The 24,724-nt window shown below is 35.9% G+C and overlaps 1 protein-coding gene across 13 annotated transcripts in view; it reads left to right on the forward strand.

The window, feature by feature from the left end:
• The window catches only part of ANKRD17 (ankyrin repeat domain 17), a 187,594-nt gene that overhangs the window by 49,616 nt on the left and 113,254 nt on the right, over positions 1 to 24,724 (forward strand). For 3 of the 13 annotated variants that reach the window (XM_070048034.1, XM_051820222.2, XM_070048029.1), the window contains exon 2: positions 23,540 to 23,675. The exons of 9 other annotated variants lie outside the window; for them this stretch is intronic. In XM_070048034.1, the coding sequence (XP_069904135.1) occupies positions 23,673 to 23,675 (3 nt within the window). In that variant the 5' untranslated portion in view covers positions 23,540 to 23,672. Of the gene's footprint in view, positions 1 to 5,630; positions 5,639 to 23,539; positions 23,676 to 24,724 lie in introns of those variants that run through there. One more of the 13 variants, XM_070048030.1, reaches the window with a different exon arrangement.

The raw sequence follows: 24,724 nt of genomic DNA on the forward strand, positions 1-24,724 counted from the left end.
ATGTTGATTATTCCTGTATTGTCATCCTCCATTTGACATCAGATATTGAGTCTCAGAGTAGATTAGCGCGACAGTTTTAATGTTTTTGGTATTAAGATTCTTTTATCCTAAATTATTAAGGACACAGATTTTGTTTATGGTGGTTATATCAGTATTTACCAGTTAGAAATTGATATTTAGAAAATTTTAAAACATTTACATATTTACTAACTTAAAATAATTAATACTAAGCTCATTACCTGTTAACATTTTTATTAATAACTTCTGCAAAAGAAAAATACTAGTGAGAAGAGTTGTGCTACATTTTTGTGTATAACTTTAAAATCCGCCTAAACACAAGATAGCTATAGATTCATATGTGCTTTATATTTAGTCTATTGTATTAGATCATTTTGAGCGAAAAGTTTGACCAAAATTTGGTGTCATGATGATATGCGGGGTACAAAAGGCGAGAGTATTTTAATAGTTCGGTCAGATATTTTCTTCTTTGATAACACAAGTGGGTTCATTTTGTTCTATAATTATATTTTAAAATCTCATTACCTAATATCACCACTGAGCTCAGAAAAGTCAAAAAAAACTTGGAAGCTATCTCATCCATAGTGTCACATACAAATTTTCCAAAGTCTGCTTGAAAGCTTTAATGCTATCATTGACAACAAAGAATGTGAATTTTTTTTTTTCTTAACAACAGGCCCACTTCATTCATTTTTGAGACAATACCTACCAGTAGGTCTGAATAATCATCATCTGTCTTAAGAAAAGATGATATTCTGGCCGGCGCCACGGCTCACTAGCCTAATCCTCCGCCTCGCGGCTCCGGCACAACAGGTTCTAGTCCCGGTCGGGGCGCCGGATTCTGTCCTGGTTGCCCCTCTTCCAGGCCAGCTCTCTGCTGTGGCCAGGGAGTGCAGTGGAGGATGGCCCAGGTGCTTGGGCCCTGCACCCCATGGGAGACCAGGAGAAGCACCTGTCTCCTGCCATCAGATCAGCGCGGTGTGCCGGCTGCAGCGCAGCAGCCGCGGCGGCCATTGGAGGGTGAACCAACGGCAAAGGAAGACCTTTCTCTCTGTCTCTCTCTCTCTTTCACTGTCCACTCTGCCTGTAAAAAAAAAAAAAAAAAAAAAAAAAAAAAAAGATATTCTAAGAAAAAGGAGGATTGGTTCAGAATTTATTTGCACAGGTGTTTTACTTACAACAATCATATGTAGATGTGCAGAAGTGCTTCCCACTTTGTTACATAGGATATTAAAAATCATGTACTCAAGGTTGAATAATTAAGTGTTATTTCATATACTTTCATGTAATTTATATATATATATATATTTTTACGATTTCTATAAAGTATTTATTTGAGAGGCAGAGTTACAGACAGATGGAGGGAGAGAGAGAGAGAGGAAGGTCTTCTATCCGCTAGGTCACTCCCCAAATGGCCACAACTATAGCTGGGTCTGTCTGAAGCCAGTAGGATGCAGGTGTAGGGGCCCAAGCACATGGGCCATCTTATACTGCTTTCCCAGGCCATAGTAGAGAACTGGGTCAGAAGTGTACCAGTGGGTACGTGAACTGACAACCATGTGGAATACTGGCGCCGCAGGCAGAAGATTAACCTACTATGCCACGGCGCCAGCCTCTCTTCTTTTTCTTATTGTATTTTATGTGCTCTTTTTTGCTTCTTAGACTGGTTTTGTTCTGCCCCCTACCCTTTTCTTTCTTTCCTTTCTCCTCCCCTCCTCCCTTTCTTTTTTTCCTTAAAAATTTTCAATGTGTGGTAGAGAAAAATATGCAGACTGCTAACTAGTACAAACTGGTGCCATGATCTTCATTCATGTTAGGCAGCCAACAGTTTTGTCCTTTTTGAATTGTGAATGTGAGTGTAAACACAATGAAATAAGCGAATAACTTTTATAGTATTATAAAATTAATTTTGACCTTAGATCATCTGAAGATAATCTGGAGAATCTCCATGGATCCTGTGAATCACACACAGTTGATGATTTATGGTACATTGACCATAAATAATGGGGAAACCTTTTAAGATTCAGAGTGAGATCTTCTTGACACCAATGTGTTTTTCAAGTTTATGAGTTAATTACATAGTTCCACTTCTCTAACCCTGTTTAATGACCTCTAGGTCATTCTTTCCTCCAACTACAATACTGATATAACAAGTTTAAGGAGTTAAACTTTTTTTTTTTTTTTGTAGGAGTTTGAATATTGCTTCAAAATGACAAGGCTTAGCTTAATTGTTAGAATTTCTGAAAATAAGGAGTTTGAGGACTCCAGAGTAAAGTCATTGGTTAAAGAAGAAGCTGGAAATTAGAAAATTGTTTTACTTGCACAATAACATGAAGGAATAGTGATTTTGGTACTGATAGAAGTTGAATGAGTAATCATTTTTATGATACCATTCTACTGAATGATTAGGCATGGAATTCATAAATTGTAACTGATTACTTGGATATTTTATTTTGAAGCCTATTGTTTTCTCTTCTGTTCTTCTATTCTTTCTTATTCCTGGTGCCACTTTGATTTTTCATATAGTCCAAGGGGAGTTCTTTCTCGAACATTCATTCAATTTTGTCTTGTTATGAAAAATAAGATTTACAAAATGTATGAATTCATTTATCAAGACACTAAGCTGTTCGGAGTTTTTTGTATAGTAGCAAAATTGGCTAATTTAAAATTTACTTTAAACCTTCTTGTGTTTATATAAGTTTTTATGAATATTTATATGTTGTACAGTTTTAGCCACAGTTTACTTTTGAGTAAATAATGTTTCCATCTGTACATTTTCTGTCTTTCCACACTCCTAAAATTGTGAGGTCCTGTTGTAATAAGAAACAATATTGGGCAGAAGTTTTTGGTTTCTGTGTTGTCTGAATTCCCTGTTTAGTCTTACTTTTTATCATTTAGCCTCTTTCTGTTTTAGTAGTTGTTTACTATCTCGTTGTGATTTCTTTTTCCTGCTAAAGTTTTTCTCCATTTTATGTTTGGGTAATTCTGTGATTACTTGATTTCACAGCGAGTTTTTATTTTTTGACCTTACTCTTTTGAATCATATTTACCTTTACCCGATTCTAACCTTGATTTTGTCATGTTGCCACTTCCCAGTCCTTGTCACATGTCCTGCATTTGTAGTTTATACCCTGTCATCATGATATAAGGTTGGTGTATTTATGTGAGCAAGTCTGAGAAACATTGTTTAATACATTCTTATATTACATATGAAAATATTGATTTTTTTCAAAAAAAGTACTATTTTAGTGTTAACACTAGTTTCCCTTGTTTATAGTTGTCTCTGTAAGATAGATGACACCGGATAGAAAGGTTATGATTTCCATAAAACTTTATCTAATTAAATCACCAAAGTATTAAGCTTAAGCTTTACATGTATCATTTTAGGACATTTTAGTAGGTGGATCCTCATTTTATAAATATTTGATGGGTTAAGAATATATCCTTTAGAAAGTGTTAGGTAAATAGGAGTACTGAAGTATTTGATGTTGACTTTACATATTTCTAGGTTGTATTTAATGGGCTTCCATTGTCATCCTAGAGTTAGTTATAGGCTGACTTTCTTTGAATAGCTTTATTCTTTTGGTGTCTTCAGTGAATTAGCATTGTATTTTGAACATTGGAAATGCTTGTTTTTCATTTTAATTTGTGTTAGTGTATGCATGAAGGTATCACCATTCTCTTTTTTGGAGAATGTCTTTCAATATTTCTTGGCTTTATTGAGGTATATGGATAGAATAAGGAAGAACTGAAAGTCATAAATCAACCCAGATTGTCGGTAGGTTAGGCCTTTAAGGATTTAAACTTTGTATATCATTTGAAACAAATTTTCTTGATTCCTGCATTTTTAATCTCTAAAATGAAGTTGTATGAAAAAATATCTTAAGTTCCTTTCTAGATTAAAAAAAGTCTGTAACTATATTTTTAAAGGTAATGACATCAGTAACTTTTAAACCAAAAACTTGAAATGTCTCCTATAAGCGTCAAGGCTTTATAACCTGTTTTACTGTTATATTACTATGGAGAAGAAATTCAAGCTCAGCCTGGGTACTTGAACTATGTATTACTCAACTTTATTCTACCTATTCAACTTTATCTGTACAATGTTTAGTCTAAACTGGTTGACTTGACTTTGTATTCTAATATCCTGTTAACTGCTAAGCTTGTCCACTTGTTACCCTTTTTACCATCTTCATTATTTAAAGTGCTACTTAGATTTCACCCCTTTTTAGGGTTTTCTCTCCTTAGTCTTCCTTTTGTACTTGTTACCTCCCATCATTTTCTCCTCTGAAAAAGTAATGTAAGGCCACATACATGAAAAATATTTTATGATCTGTATTATGTGTTTGTTTATATAGTAAATTCTTTAATATAGGAATTTTGGTTCTCTTTAAGTTATAAAATTAAGTATTTATGAAAAAGATACTTTATCTACCAAAAGGATTTGAAATAGTTTGTAAGAGCATATACTATTAAGAGTATGTAAGAGTTTATAAGAATATATACTGTTAAAAAATGCAAAATGAAAATTAGCAATTTAGGTACAGGAGTAGTTTACCTAAAAACATGCAAAATGCAGTCACGAAAATTTTGATTAAGTTAAATAGCCACCAGATCCAAGTTTGGAAACTTAATGAGTTTGATGATTTGCATAATCCATAGTTCCATGGACATACTAGATGATCTGGAGAACTTATTTCCTGAAACTTAAGTCTGAGAAAAAGTTTATCCTTGGAATGTCAGGAGTGGAGGTGTACTACTTGTGGTAATGAATAATTTTCAGTTTTCCTGAAATAAACAACAAGCTTCATGTTGTTTCCAGAGTGTAAGTCAAGGATTTACAGTAATCTAAATAGTTTTCTGATGTTCTGGTTTATCCCAAAGATAAATTTAGAACATCTAGAGCAGAAGTTGCAAACTGGTGGCCTGTTGGCCATATCAGACTTTAAAATCTGTTTTGTATAGCCCACGTAATACTGGCCTACACAGTGAACATTTTTTTTGCATTTTCTTTAATTATTATTAACACTATTGTGTAATTCATTATTTGAGTCTTGCAAATACTGTTGAATTTTCCTTTAGTATTTTATGTTATTGATATTGTAAATGCTAATTATTTTGTAGTTGTTCCTTGTATTTAGGAATACAGTGAATATTTATTGACTTCCTATCCTACCAACTTTCTAAATTAATTTATGTATACTTCCTTTTTATTTCTTTCTTTGGTAGGTCTTGGGATTGTCTATTTACCTGATCATATGTACAAATAAAAGTCAGTTTCTACCTACTTTACCTATCTTATGCCTTTTAATTCTTACTGCCTTAGGTAAGAGTTCTAGTAAAAACTGTTTTGAATAGATTTGATGAGTGGACATCCATGCCCTGTTCCTGATCCTAGGGGTAAAGCTGTTCAGTTTTAAATCATAAAGAGTGCTGTGAGGGCTGGCACTGTGGTTAAGCCACTGCTTGCAGTGGTAGTATCCCATATGGGCACTGGTTCCTATCCCTGCTGCTCCACTTCCAATCTAGCTCCCTGATAATGTGCCTGGGATGGCAGTGAAGGATGGCCCACATCCTTAAGCCTTTGCCACCCATGTGGGAGACCTGGAGGAGGTTTCTGGCTCCTTGTTTGGCTGACTATGGTGGCCATTTGAGGAGTGAACCAGAAGATGGAAAATTCTCTGTGTCTATGCCTTTCTGTTGAATAAATAAAATCTTCAAAAAAAAAATGCTGTTACGTGTGTGTGTGTGTGTGTGTGTGTGTTCCTGGATTCCTTTTACTGGTTAAGGAGTTCTGCAGTTCTTCTTTATTCCTAATTTTATAAGCTTTTTTTTTTTAATATCATCTAAGGATATTGAATCTTGTTAGGTGCTTTTATCTGCATCTTTTGTGGTGATTCTAGGATCCTCTTTTATTCTGTTGTTGTGTGAATTACATTAATTGACTTTTGGATTTTAAGGCTACTTTTAGGGACCACTTCTTGCATGTTATATGAATCTTCTTGTATATGTCTCAATTTAATTTACTGGTATCTTATTAACAATTATTGTTTGTTGCAGCCATTTTTTTCTTTCATATCAGGGAAATGCTTGTCTCACAGAGTGATTAAGAGCATATCTTGGCCGGCGCCGTGGCTCAATAGGCTAATCCTCCGCCTTGCGGTGCCAGCACACCGGGTTCTAGTCCTGGTCGGGGCGCCGGATTCTGTCCTGGTTGCCCCTCTTCCAGGCCAGCTCTCTGCTGTGGCCCGGGAGTGCAGTGGAGGATGGCCCAGGTCCTTGGGCCCTGCACCCACATGGGAGAGCAGGAAAAGCACCTGGCTCCTGGCTTTGGATCAGTGCAATGCGCCGGCTGCAGTGCGCCGGCCGCTGCGGCCATTGGAGGGTGAACCAATGGCAAAAATAGGAAGACCTTTCTCTCTGTCTCTCTCTCTCTTACACTGTCCACTCTGCCTGTCAAAAATAAAAAATAAAAAAAAGAGCATATCTTCTGTTTTCTGAAAGTTTGTGTATAACTGATTGAATTGACCAGTGAAGCCTCTGCATCTATAATTTTGTTTTCAATTAAAATTGAATTTCTTTAGTAGATATAGGACTATTTGTATTTTTGTCAGTTTTGACAATTTGTGTCTTACAAGGAATTGATGTAGGGTTGGTGATAGTCTAGTACTTGCTCTTTCTTTTTTTAAAATATTTATTTATTTATTTATTTATTTGAAAGAGTTACAGAGAGGCAGAGGCAGAGAGAGAGAGAGAAAGAGAAAGAGAGGTCTTCCATCCATTGGTTTACTCCCCAGATGGCCACTAGCGTAGGAGCTGTGCTGATTTGAAGTCAGGAGCCCAGGAACTTCTTCTGGGTCTCCCGTGTGGGTGCAGGGGTCCAAGGACTTGCGCCATCATCTACTGCTTTCCCAGGCCAAAGCAGAGAGCTGGATCGGAAGTGGAACAGCCAGGACATGAACTTGTGCCCACATGGGATGCGTGTGCTGTATTCCAGGGCTTTAACCTCTTGTGCTACAGCTCCAACCCTGTACTTTGATATAAATTAATAATAGCTGTACTAGCATTCCTACAACTAATGTTTGTGTATCTTACTCCTCTTTTTAAAACCCGTCTCTGTCTTTAGTTTGTATATCTTTCTCCATCTTTAAAACTCTCTCTACTATCTCTATATATTTAAAATGTGTTTCTTATGGATAGCATATAGATAAAAGTATCCAGACTGTCAATCTCTGCCTTTTAATTGGTGTATTTCTCAGTAGTCACATGATGTAATTATCAGTGTGGTGTGTTTAGATCTACTGTCTTGCTAATTGTTTTCTGTTTGTCCCATTTGTTATTGTTGCTTTTTCCTTTGTTCACATGTTTGATTACATTGAATATTTTTATATATTTTTTGCACATTTTAAATTTATATTTTAATTTTTAAAATTGACAAAATTGTATATAATTATGTTGTTCAACACGATGTTATGAAATGTGTATATATTGTGGAGTGGCTAGATTGAGGTAATTAATGCGTGTTGCATTTCATGCTCACCATTTATTTATCTACTTCCTTGGCAGTTTTCAAATATCAGTATATTTTCATTAGCTAAATAGTTGATATTTTATAAGTAAATCTCTTGAACATACTCTTCTCATACAGGAAAGCTTTTTCTGTTGTTCCCATCCCATCCCATCCCATGACCACCATTCGATTCTTTACTTCTGTTAGTTTGACCTTGTTTTAGATTCCACATGTAAGTGAGATCACAGTGTATTTTTTCTCTGTACCTGACTTGTTTCTCTGAGTGTATTGTAATTTACTTCACTTCATTCACCTTGTCTCAAATGACAGTTTCCTTCTTTATAAAGGCTATTCCTTTGTGTTTACTATATATACTACATTTTCTTTATCCATTCTTCTATCGCTGAGGATTTAGGTTAATTTCATGGAGATATGAGTAATACCCAGTTGTGGGATATTTTATAATTCTATTTTTACTTTATCCAGGAATTTCCATATTATTCTCCATAATGGTTGTAATAATTTACATGTTCACTAAGACTGCTGAGGTCTCTTTTCTCTATATCTTTACCAAACTTGTTATCTTTGTTCTTTTTCATAATAATCATCCTAACAGGTGTGAGATATCTTATTGTGGTTTTCATTTAAATTTTCCTGATGATTAGTGATATTCAGCATTTTTTTCATAATACCATCACTTGTATGATTTCTTTGGAGAAATGTCTTTAATGTCAAATACTCCTACAGTTAGGTTAATTTATTTTCTGGAAATTGAGTTCCTTGAATTTCTTACGTATTTTCCTATTATTTTTTCCCATTTTGTAGGTTATTCACACTGTTGATTGGTTCATTGACTGTGTAGAAACTTAGTTCAATGTAATCCCATTCATCTATTTTTGCTTTTGTTGCTTGTGTTTTTTTGGGTCATATCAAAAAAACTCACTGCCTTACTAGTGTCATGGAACTTTTCTATTATGTTTTCTTCCTGTAGTTTTCAGTTCCTTGTCTTTATGTTCAAGTTTTTAATCCATTTTGAATTGATTTTTGAAGATGGGTCTAATTTCGTTCCTTTGAATATGAGTAAGTGTAGTTCTCCTAGCAACATGTTTTGAAATGACTCTCTCCTACCCATTATATGTTATTGGCGTGTTCATCAAAAATCAATTTATTATAAAATGGGTAGGTTTATGTCTGGGCTTTCTGTTCCATTGTTTTTTTGTTTTTATGTTGGTATCATGCTGTTTCTGTGTTCAGAAACTTGTTTTAATTTAATAGCTATTCATATATTTTGAAATCAGGTAGTATGGTGCCTCTAGCCTTCTTGTTATTGCTCAAGATGTTCTTGGCTATTTCATGATCTTTTGTGGATATTTTTAGTCTTCTGTTTTGTCACCTCCACTGACATTTCCTCCTTTTATTACTTTTCATGATTCTGAGAATTACAGATATATATGTGTTAGCTTATAGTTGCCTTTACATAATATTTTACCATTTTACATACGGTGTTGATAAACTTAACAGCCTGGCCAAGTTATGCTGTCACAGGCATTTGGGGAAGTGAACCTGTAGATAGGAGTTTGTCTCAATCTCTTGAGAGTATTCACAGTAATCATTGTATGTCAACTCTTTAGAAGTGAGATAGAATAATATATTAATTATAAAATCTCATAAGTACTTGGAAAATATAAAAAAGGTTAAAAGAAAGCTAAAAACCCACCTTTAAAAAATCAATAGTAGAGGTGGGCATTTGGTACAGCAGTTAAGGTACTGTTTTGATGCCTGTATCCCTATTAGAGTGCTTGGTTTGAGTTCTGGCTGCCTATCTTCCTTTTCAGCTCCCTGCTAATGTGCACCCTAGGAGGCAACAGATGATGGCTCAAGTACACAGGGTCACAGACATAGACTTGGCAGAGCTGCATTGAGTTTCAGGCTCCTGGCTTCAGCCTGGCACTGCTCTGGCTATTGTAGTCATTTATGGAGTGAACCAGTAGATAGAAGATCTGTCTATCAGCCTCTTTTTTTTTTTTTTTTAAGAAAACTGAACAGTGTTATTTTAGTTTACTTTCTCTCAGTCCATTCTTTATTCAAATATATACACACATACATTTTTATTATGTTGGGATTGTATTTGAAAATTTTTTTTAGGGCTGGTGCTGTGGAGCAACCGGTTACACCAGCATCCCATATGGGTGTTCAATCGAGTTCTATCTGTACCGCTTCCATTCCAGCTCCCTGCTAGTGTACGTGGGAAAGCAGTGGAAGATGGCCAAGTACTTGGGCCCTGCACCCACTTGGGAGACCTGGATAGAGCTCCTGGCTCCTAGCTGTTAATGGCCATTTGGGGAGTGAGCCAGCAGATGAAAGTCATCTGTCTGTCTATCTCTAGCTCTTCTGTCTCTCTGTCTTTCAAAAAAATAAATCTAAAAGAAAACAAAAATTTTGTCTCTTAGGTTTTCCTTGTGGAAGTACTAATCTAAATATATATGCCAAATTTATTTTTACCTTTTTTAGTTTTTTTTATCCATTAAAAATAATATTAGCGTATTTTCCTGTGTTATCCTCTGAATTTCAGAAAATTTTTAGAAGGTAGATTGTGGACCAGGGGATATGGATTTGAAACTTTTTCTGTTTTATAAATTAATCCACATTTACTGTATAGATTTCAAAGCATACAGAGAAAATAGGAATATTTTAATATTTATATTCATCTCCTTTTTAAAAAATACCACATTTCCTCTGTATTTTAAAAAATTGTTTATTTATTTGAAAGACATAGTGATAGAGGTTTTCCATTCACTGATTAACTCCCTGAGGCTGGGCCAGGCTGAAGCCTCTAGCCAGGAGCTCCATCTGGGTCTTCCACATAGGTAGTATATGTGCATCCCTAGTGGTGTCTTAACCTGCTACACTACAATGCACACCCCTCCAGTCTCTTCATGCTTGTATTGAATTATTTTTACTAGACTAGAATTTTATGTCCTTTCAGCGTATGTCTTGAGTTTTTTTTTCCATTTGTTAATCTTTTTAAAAAAAAATTACTTTTGTGATTGCATAATGTACTAGGGAATGAATAGTGCTATGCCTTTATATTGTTGAATATTTTTGTTATTTCCAATTTTTCTTTTATGAAAGTTTTAAAAATATCCATTGGCTGTTTTGCTAGTGCCGATGTGACTTTATTTTTTCAGAGAGTCTTTATGTACTGATCTGAATCTTTTTATTTTTAACATAAATTTTATTGTTATGTCTTTTTTTATAAGATTTGTTTTATTGGGGCCAGCGCCCTGGCTCACTTGGTTAATCCTCCGCCTGCGACGCCAGCATCCCATGTGGGCGCCAGGTTCTAATCCCGGTTGCTTCTCTTCCAGTCCAGCTCTCAGCTGTGGCCCAGGAGGGCAGTGGAGGATGGCCCAAGCACTTGGGCCCCTGCACCCACATGGGAGACCAGGAAGAAGCACCTGGCCCCTGACTTCAGATCGGTGCAGCGCTGGCCATAGCGGCCATTTGTGGGGTGAACCAGCGGAGCGAGGACCTTTCTCTCTCTATCTATCTATATCTCTACCTGTCAGATTTCAAAGACAAAGAGATTTATTTTATTTATTTTAAAGACAGTTACAGAGAGAGTTAGAGATAGAGTCTTCCATCCGCTGGTTCACTCCCCAGAAGGCCACATTGGCCAGAGCTGTGCCGATCCAAAGCCAGGAGCCAGGAGCTTCTTCTGGGTCTCCCACGTGGGTTCAGGGGCCCAAGGACTTGGGCCATCTTCTACTGCTTTCCCAGACCATAGCAGAGAGCTGGATCGAAAGAGCAGCAGCCGGGACTAGAACCAGCACCCATATGGGATGCCAGCTCTTGGTTTAACCTGCTGCGTACAGCACCGGCCCCTGTGTTATGTCTTTTTCTTTGTGACTTTGTTCTTTGCTTTTGTAAATTCTCCCTCTGATTAACAGGTAATATTCACCTATTTACCCTTTAATTCACTATTGATAGAATTTTTTATATGATGACACTTGGAATATATTGATGAGCTAAGAATCTTATATTTCTTTCACGCTAAACCATTTAAATGTATGATTAATTGGTAAAGTCATGCCTTTTGTGTTCTGGGATATGTTTTCTTTACAAAATGAATTCCACTACCTACCAGGATTGACTAAATTGTATAAAACAAATCTTAACATCTCATAAACCTGTAGTTAAATGTTAATATTAGCCCCTAAAAGGTATACATCCAACAGTACAGTTGAATTCTTGATGGATTTCAGCCTTTGGTGGAAGAATTATCATTGTGGTTGTTGAGATGAGGACATTTGAAAGATAGAGATATTTGTTTGATTACCAGAATACAGAAACCCAGTTTTATTTGTTTGTGACTATGACAGTGAGTGCTGAAATGCATATAGGCTTTTTGGTGATTTGTGTTTAATGACAGAGAAAGCATGAGAAAAAAAGATTTCAATGTCTTTTATGTCACATATAACATGACTTTTTAAAATATAAACAAAAACTAATGGTAGTTAAAATGACAGTATTTTTCAGTCAGTCTACTTTCATAATGGAAGCCATTATTTTTCATCTTTTAAGTATTTAACTTTAAACTTGTATTAGTACTATCAGGGGAGCTTTGAAAAATCCGGTTGTCCAAGCTATACCCAAGAGTGATTACATCAGAATATCTGAGTGCATGGCCCGGGAGTGACTGAGTGAGTGATAATTCTAGCATAGAGCTGAAGTTTCAAGCCAGTGCTGCAAGTCATATGGATAAGGAGAACTTAAAGCAGCTGCCTCAAACTCTCCAAAGAGTAAAATTTTTAATTAAATGCTGAATGGAAGCAGACATTTGAATTAACTTTGGCTTTCTTGTCTTCCCATTTTCCCCTCCCATCCTAGCAACTTACACACACAATTAGTTGTGTAGATTTTTTGTATCAGATCTGACTAACTGTGAAGAAGGTCCAGGGCAAGCATGGAGATGATTTCTGTAGCTGTTACCTAAAAAATGCCTTGTCATGATCATGAGTCATAGTTTGAGACCGTAACTGATTGGGTATTTTGGGAAGAGAATGAGAAATTTTAGATTTTTGGAATGGTGCAGCTGGCTTAGTCTTGAGTTTGTACTCAGGTAGATGTTTTGGAAGGCTTTTTATGCTGTACCTTTCCAGTTCTTAGATATCTTTTGGTGCGTTACAAGTTTTTGGTCATGTTGCTTACTCAGGTTGTTTAATCTTCACAGTTTCTGATCTTTGTAGTTGTTTTGTTTATACTCATTAATTTATTACGTTATTCATGGACCATGTGTTTGAAGGTCATTTTTACAGATTTTGTTGGAGCATGTGTAGTGGAAACCAGATGTCCAACAAAAGAGTATTTATAATTTTGATGTAAACTCCTTGTGACTTTGGGTGAAATTGTAGTATACTAAAATCATCTTTTAATTTTTTTTTCTTTTCTGGTACTAGACTATTTATACTAAAAATTACTTGCTGTGACATTAATGTTGGATCATCTTACTGTCAGTCGTTAAACTGTCAGTTTTCCTTTACAAAAATAGGGGGTTTTGGTGAAGTTTGTCATATGCACATATTAAAGTCATTTTGCCAGCATATCATATGGACTGTTTAGACAATTTCTGAGGGAGTCTTCAGTAAAGTAAAATTATACTTGGTGGGTGACATAAATTTTTATCATGTTAACATGTAGCTGGTGACTGTTTAAGTTCATGTGTTTAGTATACACTTGCAGCATACCAGTTGCAGTTTGCATTTGCATTGAGAAACAAATAATTTGAATAAGGGTCTCAGTTTATAGACCTGAACATTTTTATAATTCATATTATATCATCAACTCTGTAGGTAATAGTTCAACATCAGTGACATTTTGGTAGAACTATTCTGTTGCGTTGTATATTTCTATGATGTGGGTGCTCATATGCAGTTAGGAGGTAGATGTGATGACTTTGTTTCAGTCTGCTTGGGACAATTCTAATACATATCTATTTTCCTGGCATACTTTAAAAACGTTTTGATTTGGATGATAAATTTGCATACCCTTAAGAGAAATGATGATGGTACAGATTTGAAATTTGTTGTTTTGCATATAATTTTCCCCAGTATTTTTGGGTTTTTATATCCCAAATATCTGCATAGAGTTTAAACTAACAGTTGAATACACCTAGAAAAAAACAACATATTGAATGTGATGCTCATTTACCTGGATTTCTTCACCTTGGCTCAGTTTGATTATATTTTCTTTTGAAAATGCTTTTTGTGGCATATTCCTTTCTTTTAAAAGTAAAGCGGACAGCGCCGTGGCTCAATAGGCTAATCCTCCGCCTTGCGGCGCCAGCACCCCAGGTTCTAGTCCCGGTCGGGGCGCCGGATTCTGTCCCGGTTGCCCCTCTTCCAGGCCAGCTCTCTGCTGTGGCCAGGGAGTGCAGTGGAGGATGGCCCAAGTGCTTGGGCCCTGCACCCGCATGGGAGACCAGGAAAAGTACCTGGCTCCTGGCTTCGGATCAGTGTGATGCGCCGGCCGCAGCGCACTGGCCGCTGCGGCCATTGGAGGGTGAACCAATGGCAAAAGGAAGACCTTTCTCTCTGTCTCTCTCTCTCACTGTCCACTCTGCCTGTCAAAAAAAAAAAAAAAAAAAAAAAAAAGACTTAAATTTACTGTAATATTTATTTGTTGGACTTTAATACAGCTTTCCAAGTATGCTGGTATTTTTATTATAACTACTACTTGTTTATACCTAGTGGTCCCATTCATTTCAGAGTTGCTTAAGTGATGAGTGGACTGTTCCCTGTCCTATTTTCTTCTTCAAGCATGTTAGTTTTAATGTGCTCTTTTGAAGAATATGAAATTGATCAAGCTATATTTCTTATAGAACAATTAATCTATAAAGTATACAGTATTCACTAAGTGATGGTAGGGATATGAGACTTGAATGTTATTTGCATTACAGTAATTGTTCTTCCACCTCCTACTTTAAGAACTCTTCTGGTTATACCTAAGAGGTGTTCAGGCCCACAAGATTTAACAACTACTTCAGAGCTACTAAGTGTAGGGTGGTTGGTAGAGAGTTGGTTCAAAGTATATTGCTTAGAATGTCTCCTGGGATCTGAATAATCATCAAACAGAACCTTTGAATTAATTATAGAATCATAGATCTCTTTATGAGGATGGAATGTATTAATTTTTCCAAACATTTTAAATGAAGAAAATAAAATACAGTGTTTTTGTTAAATTTAAGTCATATTTATGTTAAATTTAAGTCATGTTTAAGTCGTGACCTTTGATGTATGAAGGGCAATGGTAGAAGCAGAAATGAGTAAAGACATAGGCTTTACCAACCAGGAGTTGCCTCATTGAGGACCATGTGCAAATCAATTAGGCTAAAAACATCTGTTGTATTATCTTTGAAGGTTCTTGAAATAGTGAAAATAGTAATTTTTAATCTTCATGATTTGGGGTGTTTTACTTTAGCATTTGCTTAAACCAGTTACAAAGTAAGTCCTATTTTTAGAATAAAAGCAAAACTTCTTGTGAACAAACGCAATAAACGTTGCATGCCTGCTGCTTATTTGCCAGTATACAACAAAATATGTCAATTGGAAAGTAAGATTTCAGTGAAGAAACCAAATCAGGGCCAGTTATGATTGATTGTGTAGTTTTAGACATTTTTTTCATGGATATGTATTTTCATGATTGAAATGTCTTACGTGTCTAGTTAAATTCCTCTAAAATAAGCTATTTAACTCTGGATTGGAAGTGGAACAGCCGGGACTGGAACCGGCACCTATATGGGATGCCAGCATTGCAAGGGGAGGCTTTACCTACTACACCACAGTGCCGGCCCCCATAAATAAATCTTAAAATAAAAATACCAGTTCTTTACCAGTCTATAATTTTTTTAGGATTTATTTTTTATTTATTTGAAAGAGTTAGAGACAGAGAGAGAGAGGTCTTCGTCTGCTGGTTCACTTCCCAAATGGCTTCAACGTCTAGAGCTGAGCTGATCTGAAGCCAGGAGCCAGGAGCCAGGAGTTTATCTTGTGTCTCCCACATGGGTGCAAGGGCCCAAGAACCTGGGCCATCCTCCACTGCCCTCCCAGGCGCACCAGCAGGGAGCTGGATTGAAAGTGGAGTAGTGGAGACTGTGCCATTTGGGATGCTGGTGCTGCAGGCTGGCACTTTAACCCACTGCTCCACGGCGCTAGCCCCTCATGAAATAATTTTATTCTAGCCGGCGCCGCGGCTCACTAGGCTAATCCTCCACCTTGCGGCGCTGGCACACCGGGTTCTAGTCCCGGTCGGGGCGCCGGATTCTGTCCCGGTTGCCCCTCTTCCAGGCCAGCTCTCTGCTGTGGCCAGGGAGTGCAGTGGAGGATGGCCCAAGTGCTTGGGCCCTGCACCCCATGGGAGACCAGGAAAAGTACCTGGCTCCTGCCATCGGATCAGCGTGGTGCGCCGGCCTCAGCGCGCTGGCCGTGGTGGCCATTGGAGGGTGAACCAACGGCAAAGGAAGACCTTTCTCTCTGTCTCTCTCTCTCTCTCTCTCACTGTGCACTCTGCCTGTCAAAAAAAAAAAATAATAATAATTTTATTCTGTCCCTTTACATGGCAAGTTTGACGTTAATTTCTTTGACACTAAAGATACTTTTTGGGTCATCTGGAACAATTTCCCAGATTTAATCTTTCCTGCCATTTAAGATTTTTAAATAAAGCACTTTCATAATCTGTATATAATGATTAGGAGTTTTTGGTTTTCCCCTGTATGACTACTTGTTCTTGAATTCTGCAATAAAATCATGAACTGAATAGGTTTTAAAAGTGGTCTATAAAAGGTTTTTTTTACATTGACTTTCAGACCTGAGAATTGACCATATCTTCAGAATAACTTTTCAAGTGTGGTACTTTCTTTTGTTTTTGCCTCAAAAAAATAAAAAACATTCTATCATGTAACTTTTATGGAAATTTTATATCCTGGAATTACATTGTTTTAGCCTAATGTGTCTACTCCAAACAAGGAAGTAAACCATAGGGTGACTACTCCTTTTCAACATACTATGTTTGGCATCTTCTGAGAGTGCTAAAAAAAGCTTGTGGGAAAATGGAACTTAAAGTAGTTTTATTTTGGTGCAAAAAAAAAAAAAAATGAAATCATACCCTATGCATTTTCTACCAACTTTTTGAAGATCTCTCCTATATATTAAATTAAAATTTTTAAGAACCAATTCAATACAAAATGCAGTTCTTTTTTTTTTTTTTTAATTTATTTTGTAAGTCAGAGGAAGAGGGAAAGACAGTGAGAGATTGAGAGATTGATTTTTCTATCCCCTGATTCACTTCCAGATGGCTACAGTGACCAGTGCTGGGCCAGGCCAAAGCCTGGAGTCAGGAGCACATGGGAAATCGTGAGCTGCTTTTCCAGGTCCATTAGCAGGGAGCTGGAATGGAAGTGGAGCCTACATTGGTTGGTGGTGTCACTGGCAGAAGGTTTGCCACTAGGTCACAACACCAACCCCAATTAATTTTTTAATTATTTAAATTATTTGCCATACACACACACACAGACTAGACAGAAAACACACCTCTCCAAATGCCTGCCATGGCTGGACCAGGGACGAGTTGGGGGTGAAGAAATCAGTTTGATCCCCCACTTGGATGGCAGGGACCCAACTACTAGAACCATCATTGGCCTCCAGGATGTATACATTAGCACACAGCTGAAATAAAGTAGAGCAGGGATTTGAGCCCAATCACAGTGATATGCATTATGGGAGTCTTAACTGGTGTCTTAAGTACTAGGCCAAATGCCTGCCTCTGCAGTTCATTTTAGAATTAGAAATTCTTTGTGTAATTTCATTGAGATTACTAATACCAACTCAGATGTTCTATAACCTCACTGAAAAATAGATTCACCATTTTCCTCAGTTTTAATATTTTGGAATTTAATCAAAATCCAAAGCAAGCCTAAGTGTAGTCCATTTTTATTGTGTGATGTAAAATATACCTTCTTTTGGATACTACCTGTTAGCTCATAATGAAGCAAAATTTTTAGATAAAAACAGTAGTTATAATTTAGTTGCATTGTTGTGTTTTGGTAAGTATTGAAATTCATCAAACATGTCTGATTTTAAACAAGTATCTAACATTCTAATGCTATATCTGTTAACTATTGACATGCCAAGAATATTCTCTGTTCAGTCTCACCCAGATTTTGGAAGTTAGTTATTCAGCAAATGTTTTACTGAGTACAATAGTGTTCTTGAAGTTTGAGTTACATAAGCTGCCAGAACAGATAATAATCTTTGCCATCTTGAGGCATTGTAAAGACTTTGGCTTTTGATCTCAGTAAAATGTTACTATTTAAGCTTAAATGTTAAATTATGTATATGTAAGTATAAATTATATATGATGTATATTATATAAATACATATGTATTTATATAGATAAGAGAATTCCATAATTTACTTGGTTAGTGATAGTCTCTTTGAAGTTCCTGGGACTGGTGTTGTAGTCTAACAGGTTAAGCTGCCACCTGGGATGCTGGCATCCCATATGGGTGCTGTTTGGAGACCTGACTGCTCATCTTCCAATCCAGGTCCCATCTTCCAGTCCAGGTCCCTGCTAATACATAAGAAGATGACCCAAGTGCTTGGGTCCCTGCACCCACATGGGAGACGCAGAAGAAGCTCCTGGCTTCAGCCTGGCACAGCCCCAGCTCTTGGGGACACTTAGAGAGTGAACCAGGGGATGGAAAATTCCTCTCTGTTTCTCCCCCTCTCTCCAAATTTTCACAAAGAAATAAAATAAATATAAATAAATAAGATATTTCAAATAAGCAAACAAAAATTCTCTGCTATTGTTACCCTCTGTAGACTTACTTCCTGTCAGTGGAATCAGTGAGGAAATGAACATAGTTAAGACAAAGCTCTGTATTTCTGAAAGAAATATAAAGGAAAAAGAAGATCTGTCTTTTGTTGGATTTGGAGAAGAGGGTGCAAAAATATATCAGTTTAAGTAGGGTGCCTGCAACACATCTAGGAGGAGAAATCTAGCAGTTTACAGTAATGCAGAACTGAAACGAAGCTGAGGTCATTTTGGAGAGAGTAATTATTTAATACTAGTGAGTAGGTTGTGCTTAAAACCTTTTGTGTACGTATATTAAATCACTTTGGCACATAAGTTAAGCACCACCACAAAAAGGCTTGGGATAGAGAAGAGGATATTTTAGTATTTAAATGACTTGACCAGGGAAGAAACACTTAGGAAGTTGTAATTTGAGAATGCTGGCCAGAGAGTAAGTGATGGCAAAGTTAAATGGACTACACAGGAAATAAATAGTCCAGAAAAAGACATAAAGACTGAGTGAAGGAGGAGAAGAGTTGAGTTGAGTTGGAAAACAACTCAAAATACAGATTTAATGGAGGTAAAATTTTATAGAATTGGGGAGGCAAGATTATAAAAGAAAATGTAAAACTTGAGAGTTAGATATTAAGGATAAGCTATTATTACTACTAAATGTTCTTTAAAATTCTTCCTACTAACAATCTTTTTTATTATTTTTATTTATTTGAGGGACAGAGATAAAAACAAGCTGCCCTCTGCTGGCTTGTTCCCCAAAAGACTAAAATAGCTGAGGCTGCTCTGAGGTCAGAGCAGGAACCAAGATCACGATAATTTACTTGAGCCATTACCTCTTATCTCAGGATCTGCATTGGCATTAGGAGCCAGAGCCAGGAATCACACCCCATGCACCCTCCACAAACTCTGTTGGGAGATACTGGTGTCTTAACTACTTCTTTTTTTGCCAGGCAGAGTTAGTGAGAGAGAGAGAGAGAAAGGTCTTCTTTCCGGTGGTTCACTCTCCCAATGGCCGCCACGGCTAGCGCCAATCTGAAGCCAGGAGCCGGATACCTCCTCCAAGTCTCCCTTGCGGGTCAGAGACCACTTCCTGGTCTCCCATGCGGATGCAGGGGCCCAAGCACTTGGGCCATGCTCCGCTGCCCTCCCAGGCCACAGCAAAGAGCTGGACTGGAAGAGGAGCAACCAGGACTAGAACCCGGGGTGCAGGCGCCGCAGGTGGAGGATTAGCCTAGTGAGCCACAGCGCCAGCTAACACTAGGTTCTTTTCAACTGACTTCTTAAAACCTCTTTCCCAAATTTAATGATGAATAGTAAATTCTATAAACCAGTGATGATTTTTTTCCTGTTTCTTCTTTTGCTTTCTTTGTGTTTATGGTAAAATACACATAACTAAAATTTAACATCTTAACCATTTTAATCAAACAATTCTTATCAACTTTTGTCAATTATCTTTTCATTAACTTTATTTAAAATTCCTATGATGCAAGTAATTATTTATCTTTAATTTTCAAAAGACTGTAGATTATGTGACCATAATGGAATTAAAAACTAAACAAAAGTAGAAAATATCTGAGAAATCCCTAAGCATTGGAAATTAAGCTATACACTTGAAAAATAACATGTGGGTCAAAGAGAAAGCTACATGAAATTAGAAAATATTTTGAATGAAATATGTTGAATTTGTAGCATAAAGCTAAAGCAGTGCTTAGAGGGAAATGTATTATGTTAAATGCTTATGTTATTTTCAAGTTAGTGATCTGAAGTTGCATATTAAACTAGAAAAAAAGAGCAGATTAAACTGAAGTAGGTAAAATGAAGAAAATAAAGGTAGAATCTGTAAATAATAGTTTAAAACAAATCTGGGTCTTTGAAAGAGTCATTAAAACTAGTAAGAAAAAAATATAAGTAAAGAAAGTGAAAAAAAAAGTGATGATGCTACAAATTCACCCATGTACATTAAAAGGCTAATAAGCACTACTATGGATAACTTTTCTGCCAGTAAAGTTAACTTAATGATGGGCAAATTTTGGGAAAGACAGAAAGTACTAAATCTCAATCAAGGGAAACTAAATATCTATTTGAGAAACTACATCTTATTAAAAATCCTCCAACAAAGAAAATGCCAAGTCTGTGTGGCTTCATGTGCAAATTATATGAAACATTAAAGGAAGAAATATTACCAATTTTGCATAAGCTTTTCTGGAAAATGGACTTTGAGGGATCATATTCCCACTTATGAGATCTGCTGAGTATTGAGTATAAGGCGTGTAAGTCAGTATATATCATGAACATAGATACAAATAATAGCAGGCAAACCAGCAATATGTCAACATAATACCACATGACCAAATAGTGTATATATCTGAGGAGGGTAAGGTTGGTTTAATAGTTTGAATTTTTTATTAACACACTCAAGAAAAATATTATTTTGTAATCTCAACTGATGCAAGTAAAGAACTTTACAAAATTCAATATTTATTGACAGAATAATTCTCAGCAAATTGGGAATTTGAAAGAACTTCCTTAAACTGAAAAGGGACATTTATAAAGAACATAGCCAATATTATATTTAATAATAACACTGAGTGTTTTGCTCCAGTGATTGAGAATATGTTGTCTGCTCTCATCATTCTTAGCATAGTAGTGGAGGCAAGTTAAAATTTTAAAAAGACAAAGACTGGAAAGAAAGAAAACATCTTTTCTAGCAGATGGCGTAATTGTATATATACAAAATATGGAGTGTACAAAAATTATTAGAACTAATTAAGGGTTTTAGTAAGGCCTCATTTCTTTCTTTTTTCTTTTTCTTTTTTTTTTTTTAATTTGACAGGTAGAGATATAGATAGAGGGAGAGACAGAGAGAAAGGTCTCCCTTCCATTGGTTCACTCCCCAAATGGCTGCTACGGTCAGTGCTGCACTGATCCAAATCCAGGAACCAGGTGCTTCTTCCTGGTCTCCCATGTGGGTGCAGGGGCCCAAGTGCTTGGGCCATCCTCCACTGCCCTCCTGGGCCACAGCAGAGAGCTGGACTGGAAGAGAAGCAACCGGGATTAGAACCTGGCGCCCACATGGGATGCTGGCGTCGCAGGCGGAGGATTAACCAAGTGAGCCATGGCGCCTGCCTAAGGCCTCATTTCTGATGGAAAGGAACATTTGGAAAGTGGAATTTTTAAAAAGTATGCATAACAACAGCACTAAAAATGTAATACTTTGAGGTAAATCTAATAAAGTATAAATATAGGTGATCTGCTGAAAGCTTTAAAAATTCATTAGAGAAATCAAAGATGACCTTAATTAATGAAAACATATATAGTGTGTGCATGAATTGAAAAAGATATCAGTGCCCTTGCACCCCTTAAATGACCTGTACATTCAACATAATCCTTTTCAAAATCCTATCAGACTTTTTGTTGTTGAGATTGATAGAACCAAAGCAGTTTTTTTTTTTAATAAAGATTTATTTATTTATTTGAAAGGCAGAGTTACAGAAAAGGAGAGAGAGAGAGAGAGAGCTTCCATCTGTTGGTTCAGTCTGAAGCCAGGAGGCAAGGAGCTTCTTCTGGGTCCCCAGCGTGGGTGCAGGGATCCAAGCACTTGGACCTTCTTCTGCTGGTTTCCCAGGTGCGTTAGCAAGGAGCTGGATCAGAAATGGAGCAGCCGGACTTGAACCAATGCCCATCGGGGGACACTGGCCCCAAACAAAAAACAATCTTGAAAAACAAGAACTTGATTGAAGGGTTTCAAGATGTATTCTAAAGCTTTACTAATCAAAACAGTGTGGTACTGAGGAAAAGATTAGCATTCATTAACAGAATAAAATACAGAAAATCTAGAGAAGATCCATATGCAGTAGTAAACATAAAAGATAATTTGAACTTTGTCTAAGTTTAAAACTTTTGTTAAGAAAATACTGAAAAATTTTCAAATGAAAATACCAGCAAGTTAATCCTGTGTATCTTAAAACAGTACAAGTTGTTATGAAAGTTCTCTTGGAATTTTTGCTGGAAATAATCAGAATGATTGGGTGATTTTTGGTTTTTTTGAAAAGCCAAAAAAAGTTCTTCAATGCCCCCTTAGTTATTTACTAAAATCACAACAGAAAACTACTTGGTCTTTTTTTTTTTTTAAGGTGAATGATGATAGAGAGGTATAGACTAAGCAATAAGATAAAATCCCCTCATTAATACCGTTGTATGTTTTCCATTGTGAATGATGTGGGTTTATCCATACAGAATGAGCAAGGCGAATACAGTGAGGTCTATAGAATAGATCTGCTTTATTTATCTATATACAGTTTATTCTATTGATGGTCATAGGGGTTATTTATCATTTTTCTATTATGTGCAAATATTTTGGACTAAATTTCTAGAAATTTAAAGTATTGTTTTAGATACTACCAAAGTTTCCTCCAAAACTTGAGATACTGTCAGTGGGTGAAAATCATACTTCATTTTAATATTAATCTGATTGCCCTGCAAAGTTGAACATATGTATTGGCCATTTGTATTTCTCCTCTAAATTACCTGTTCATGAGATTTTGACCATTGTGGTGTTTTTCTTTTTCTTACTGGACTTTTAAATTTTCCTTATAATTCTCTTTGGAGTATATACATTTTATTTTGTAATATTTTCTCCTAGTGTGTCAGTTTTATTTCATAGCATCCTTGGGTTTTTACTTTTACACTGTTAAAATCTATCAGTCTTTTCTTTTCCTAGCTTTTAGGTTTTGTGTCTTTCAAAAAAGCCTTCTTGTTCAAAGTATTATGGCCATTTAGTTTATTCTGTTCTGCTACTAAATTTTATTTATATTTCTAGTAGCTTTTAATTCATCTGGAAATTTTTTGTTATTCTATAGTAAGGACTTTTTTCCTAGTTTCATTGCCATTTTTCCAAAATAATTCGTTCAACAGTATGTCTCCCCCACCCCATTGATTTGAAGTACAATCCTTATCCGATTTTTAAAGTCCCGAATATAGAAATATATGTATATATATATATGTATGTATGTATATATATATATTTGAATCAGTATTCCACTGTTTTAGTTATTGTCATTTTATATTATATTTGACATCTGGTAGTGCATCTCTCCCTGTTGTCTTTTCAAAAAATTTTTTGGCAATTCTGTGTATTTTCTCTTCCAGATGAACTTTAGAGTCAACATGTCAAGTTCCATTAAAAATCCCTTTGGGATTTTGATTGGAAGTGCATTGAATTTACAGATTAATTTGGGGAGAATTGACATCTTTACACTATTGAATCTTCCCATCCAGGAACATGGTATGCCTCTCCATTTCTTCAGGTGTTCTTTTTATGTCCTTTAGTAAAGTTTAATAGTTTTTTTCATGTAGGTCTTACACTTTTCTTGTTAGGTATATTCCTAGTTTTTTCTTAGTTTTTGCTGTTACTGTGAATTACATCTTCCATTTTATTTTTTAATGAGTTGTTTCTGGTATTCAGGAAGGTTATTGATTTTTTAAGTTGATCTTGTCATTGATTTAGTTTTTAGTTTATTTTCTTGGAGTTTTCTAGAGGGACGATTATGTTTTTTGCAAATGATGGCATTTTATCATTTCCTTTTTTGGTATTTACACTTCTAGAGGTTTTTTGGGGTTTTAGTTGTTTTAGTTTGCTTTGTTCTGGTCTTACTGCATTAATTAAGTTTCCAGAACTGTTCACTACTAGTTCTGATTTTGGCATCTTGTTCCTGATTTAATTACATGGTGATTAATTACATGGTAATGGGAATTATATCTAATCATGTACTTTTGTTGGTAAAAAAATTTTTTCACCTCTTATTTAAATATGGTGAATTACACTGACACGTTTACTAATGTTGGTAATAATATGTTTTATTTTCAGTTTTCAACAAATATTTATTTGTATATTGCATTGTGCCAAGAACCTTGCCACATATTGTTAATAACATAGTTGTCACTGTAACACAGTTACTTAGATAGGTCTGAAGGGTTCTTTAATGGAGAAAAAAGATAATAAGAAAATATCCAAGAATACGATAATTCCTGGTTATAATAGTACTATGGAGAAAATAAAGAAGGTGGCTGGGATGGCAGGAAGATGAAGAAAGAACCTCCTCAGATAATGTCATTTGGAAACATACAATATAAACTAAGACCCAAAGAAAGAAAGCATTGAGCAAAGCATTACAATCAGGGGAAAAATCACTGTTTACATGTACAATTAATTCTGCTCCTTATTGTTTCCTTTTATTCCCTTTCTTGCAGTTGTCTTATGCTATTCTTTTATACTGCTTCTGAATTTAATTTGTTATTGATTTGTTTTATTTACATATTTTCTTATTTATGTTT

The sequence above is a fragment of the Oryctolagus cuniculus genome, chromosome 8 (genome assembly GCF_964237555.1).
Source record: "Oryctolagus cuniculus chromosome 8, mOryCun1.1, whole genome shotgun sequence".
Taxonomy (NCBI): Eukaryota; Metazoa; Chordata; class Mammalia; order Lagomorpha; family Leporidae; genus Oryctolagus; species Oryctolagus cuniculus.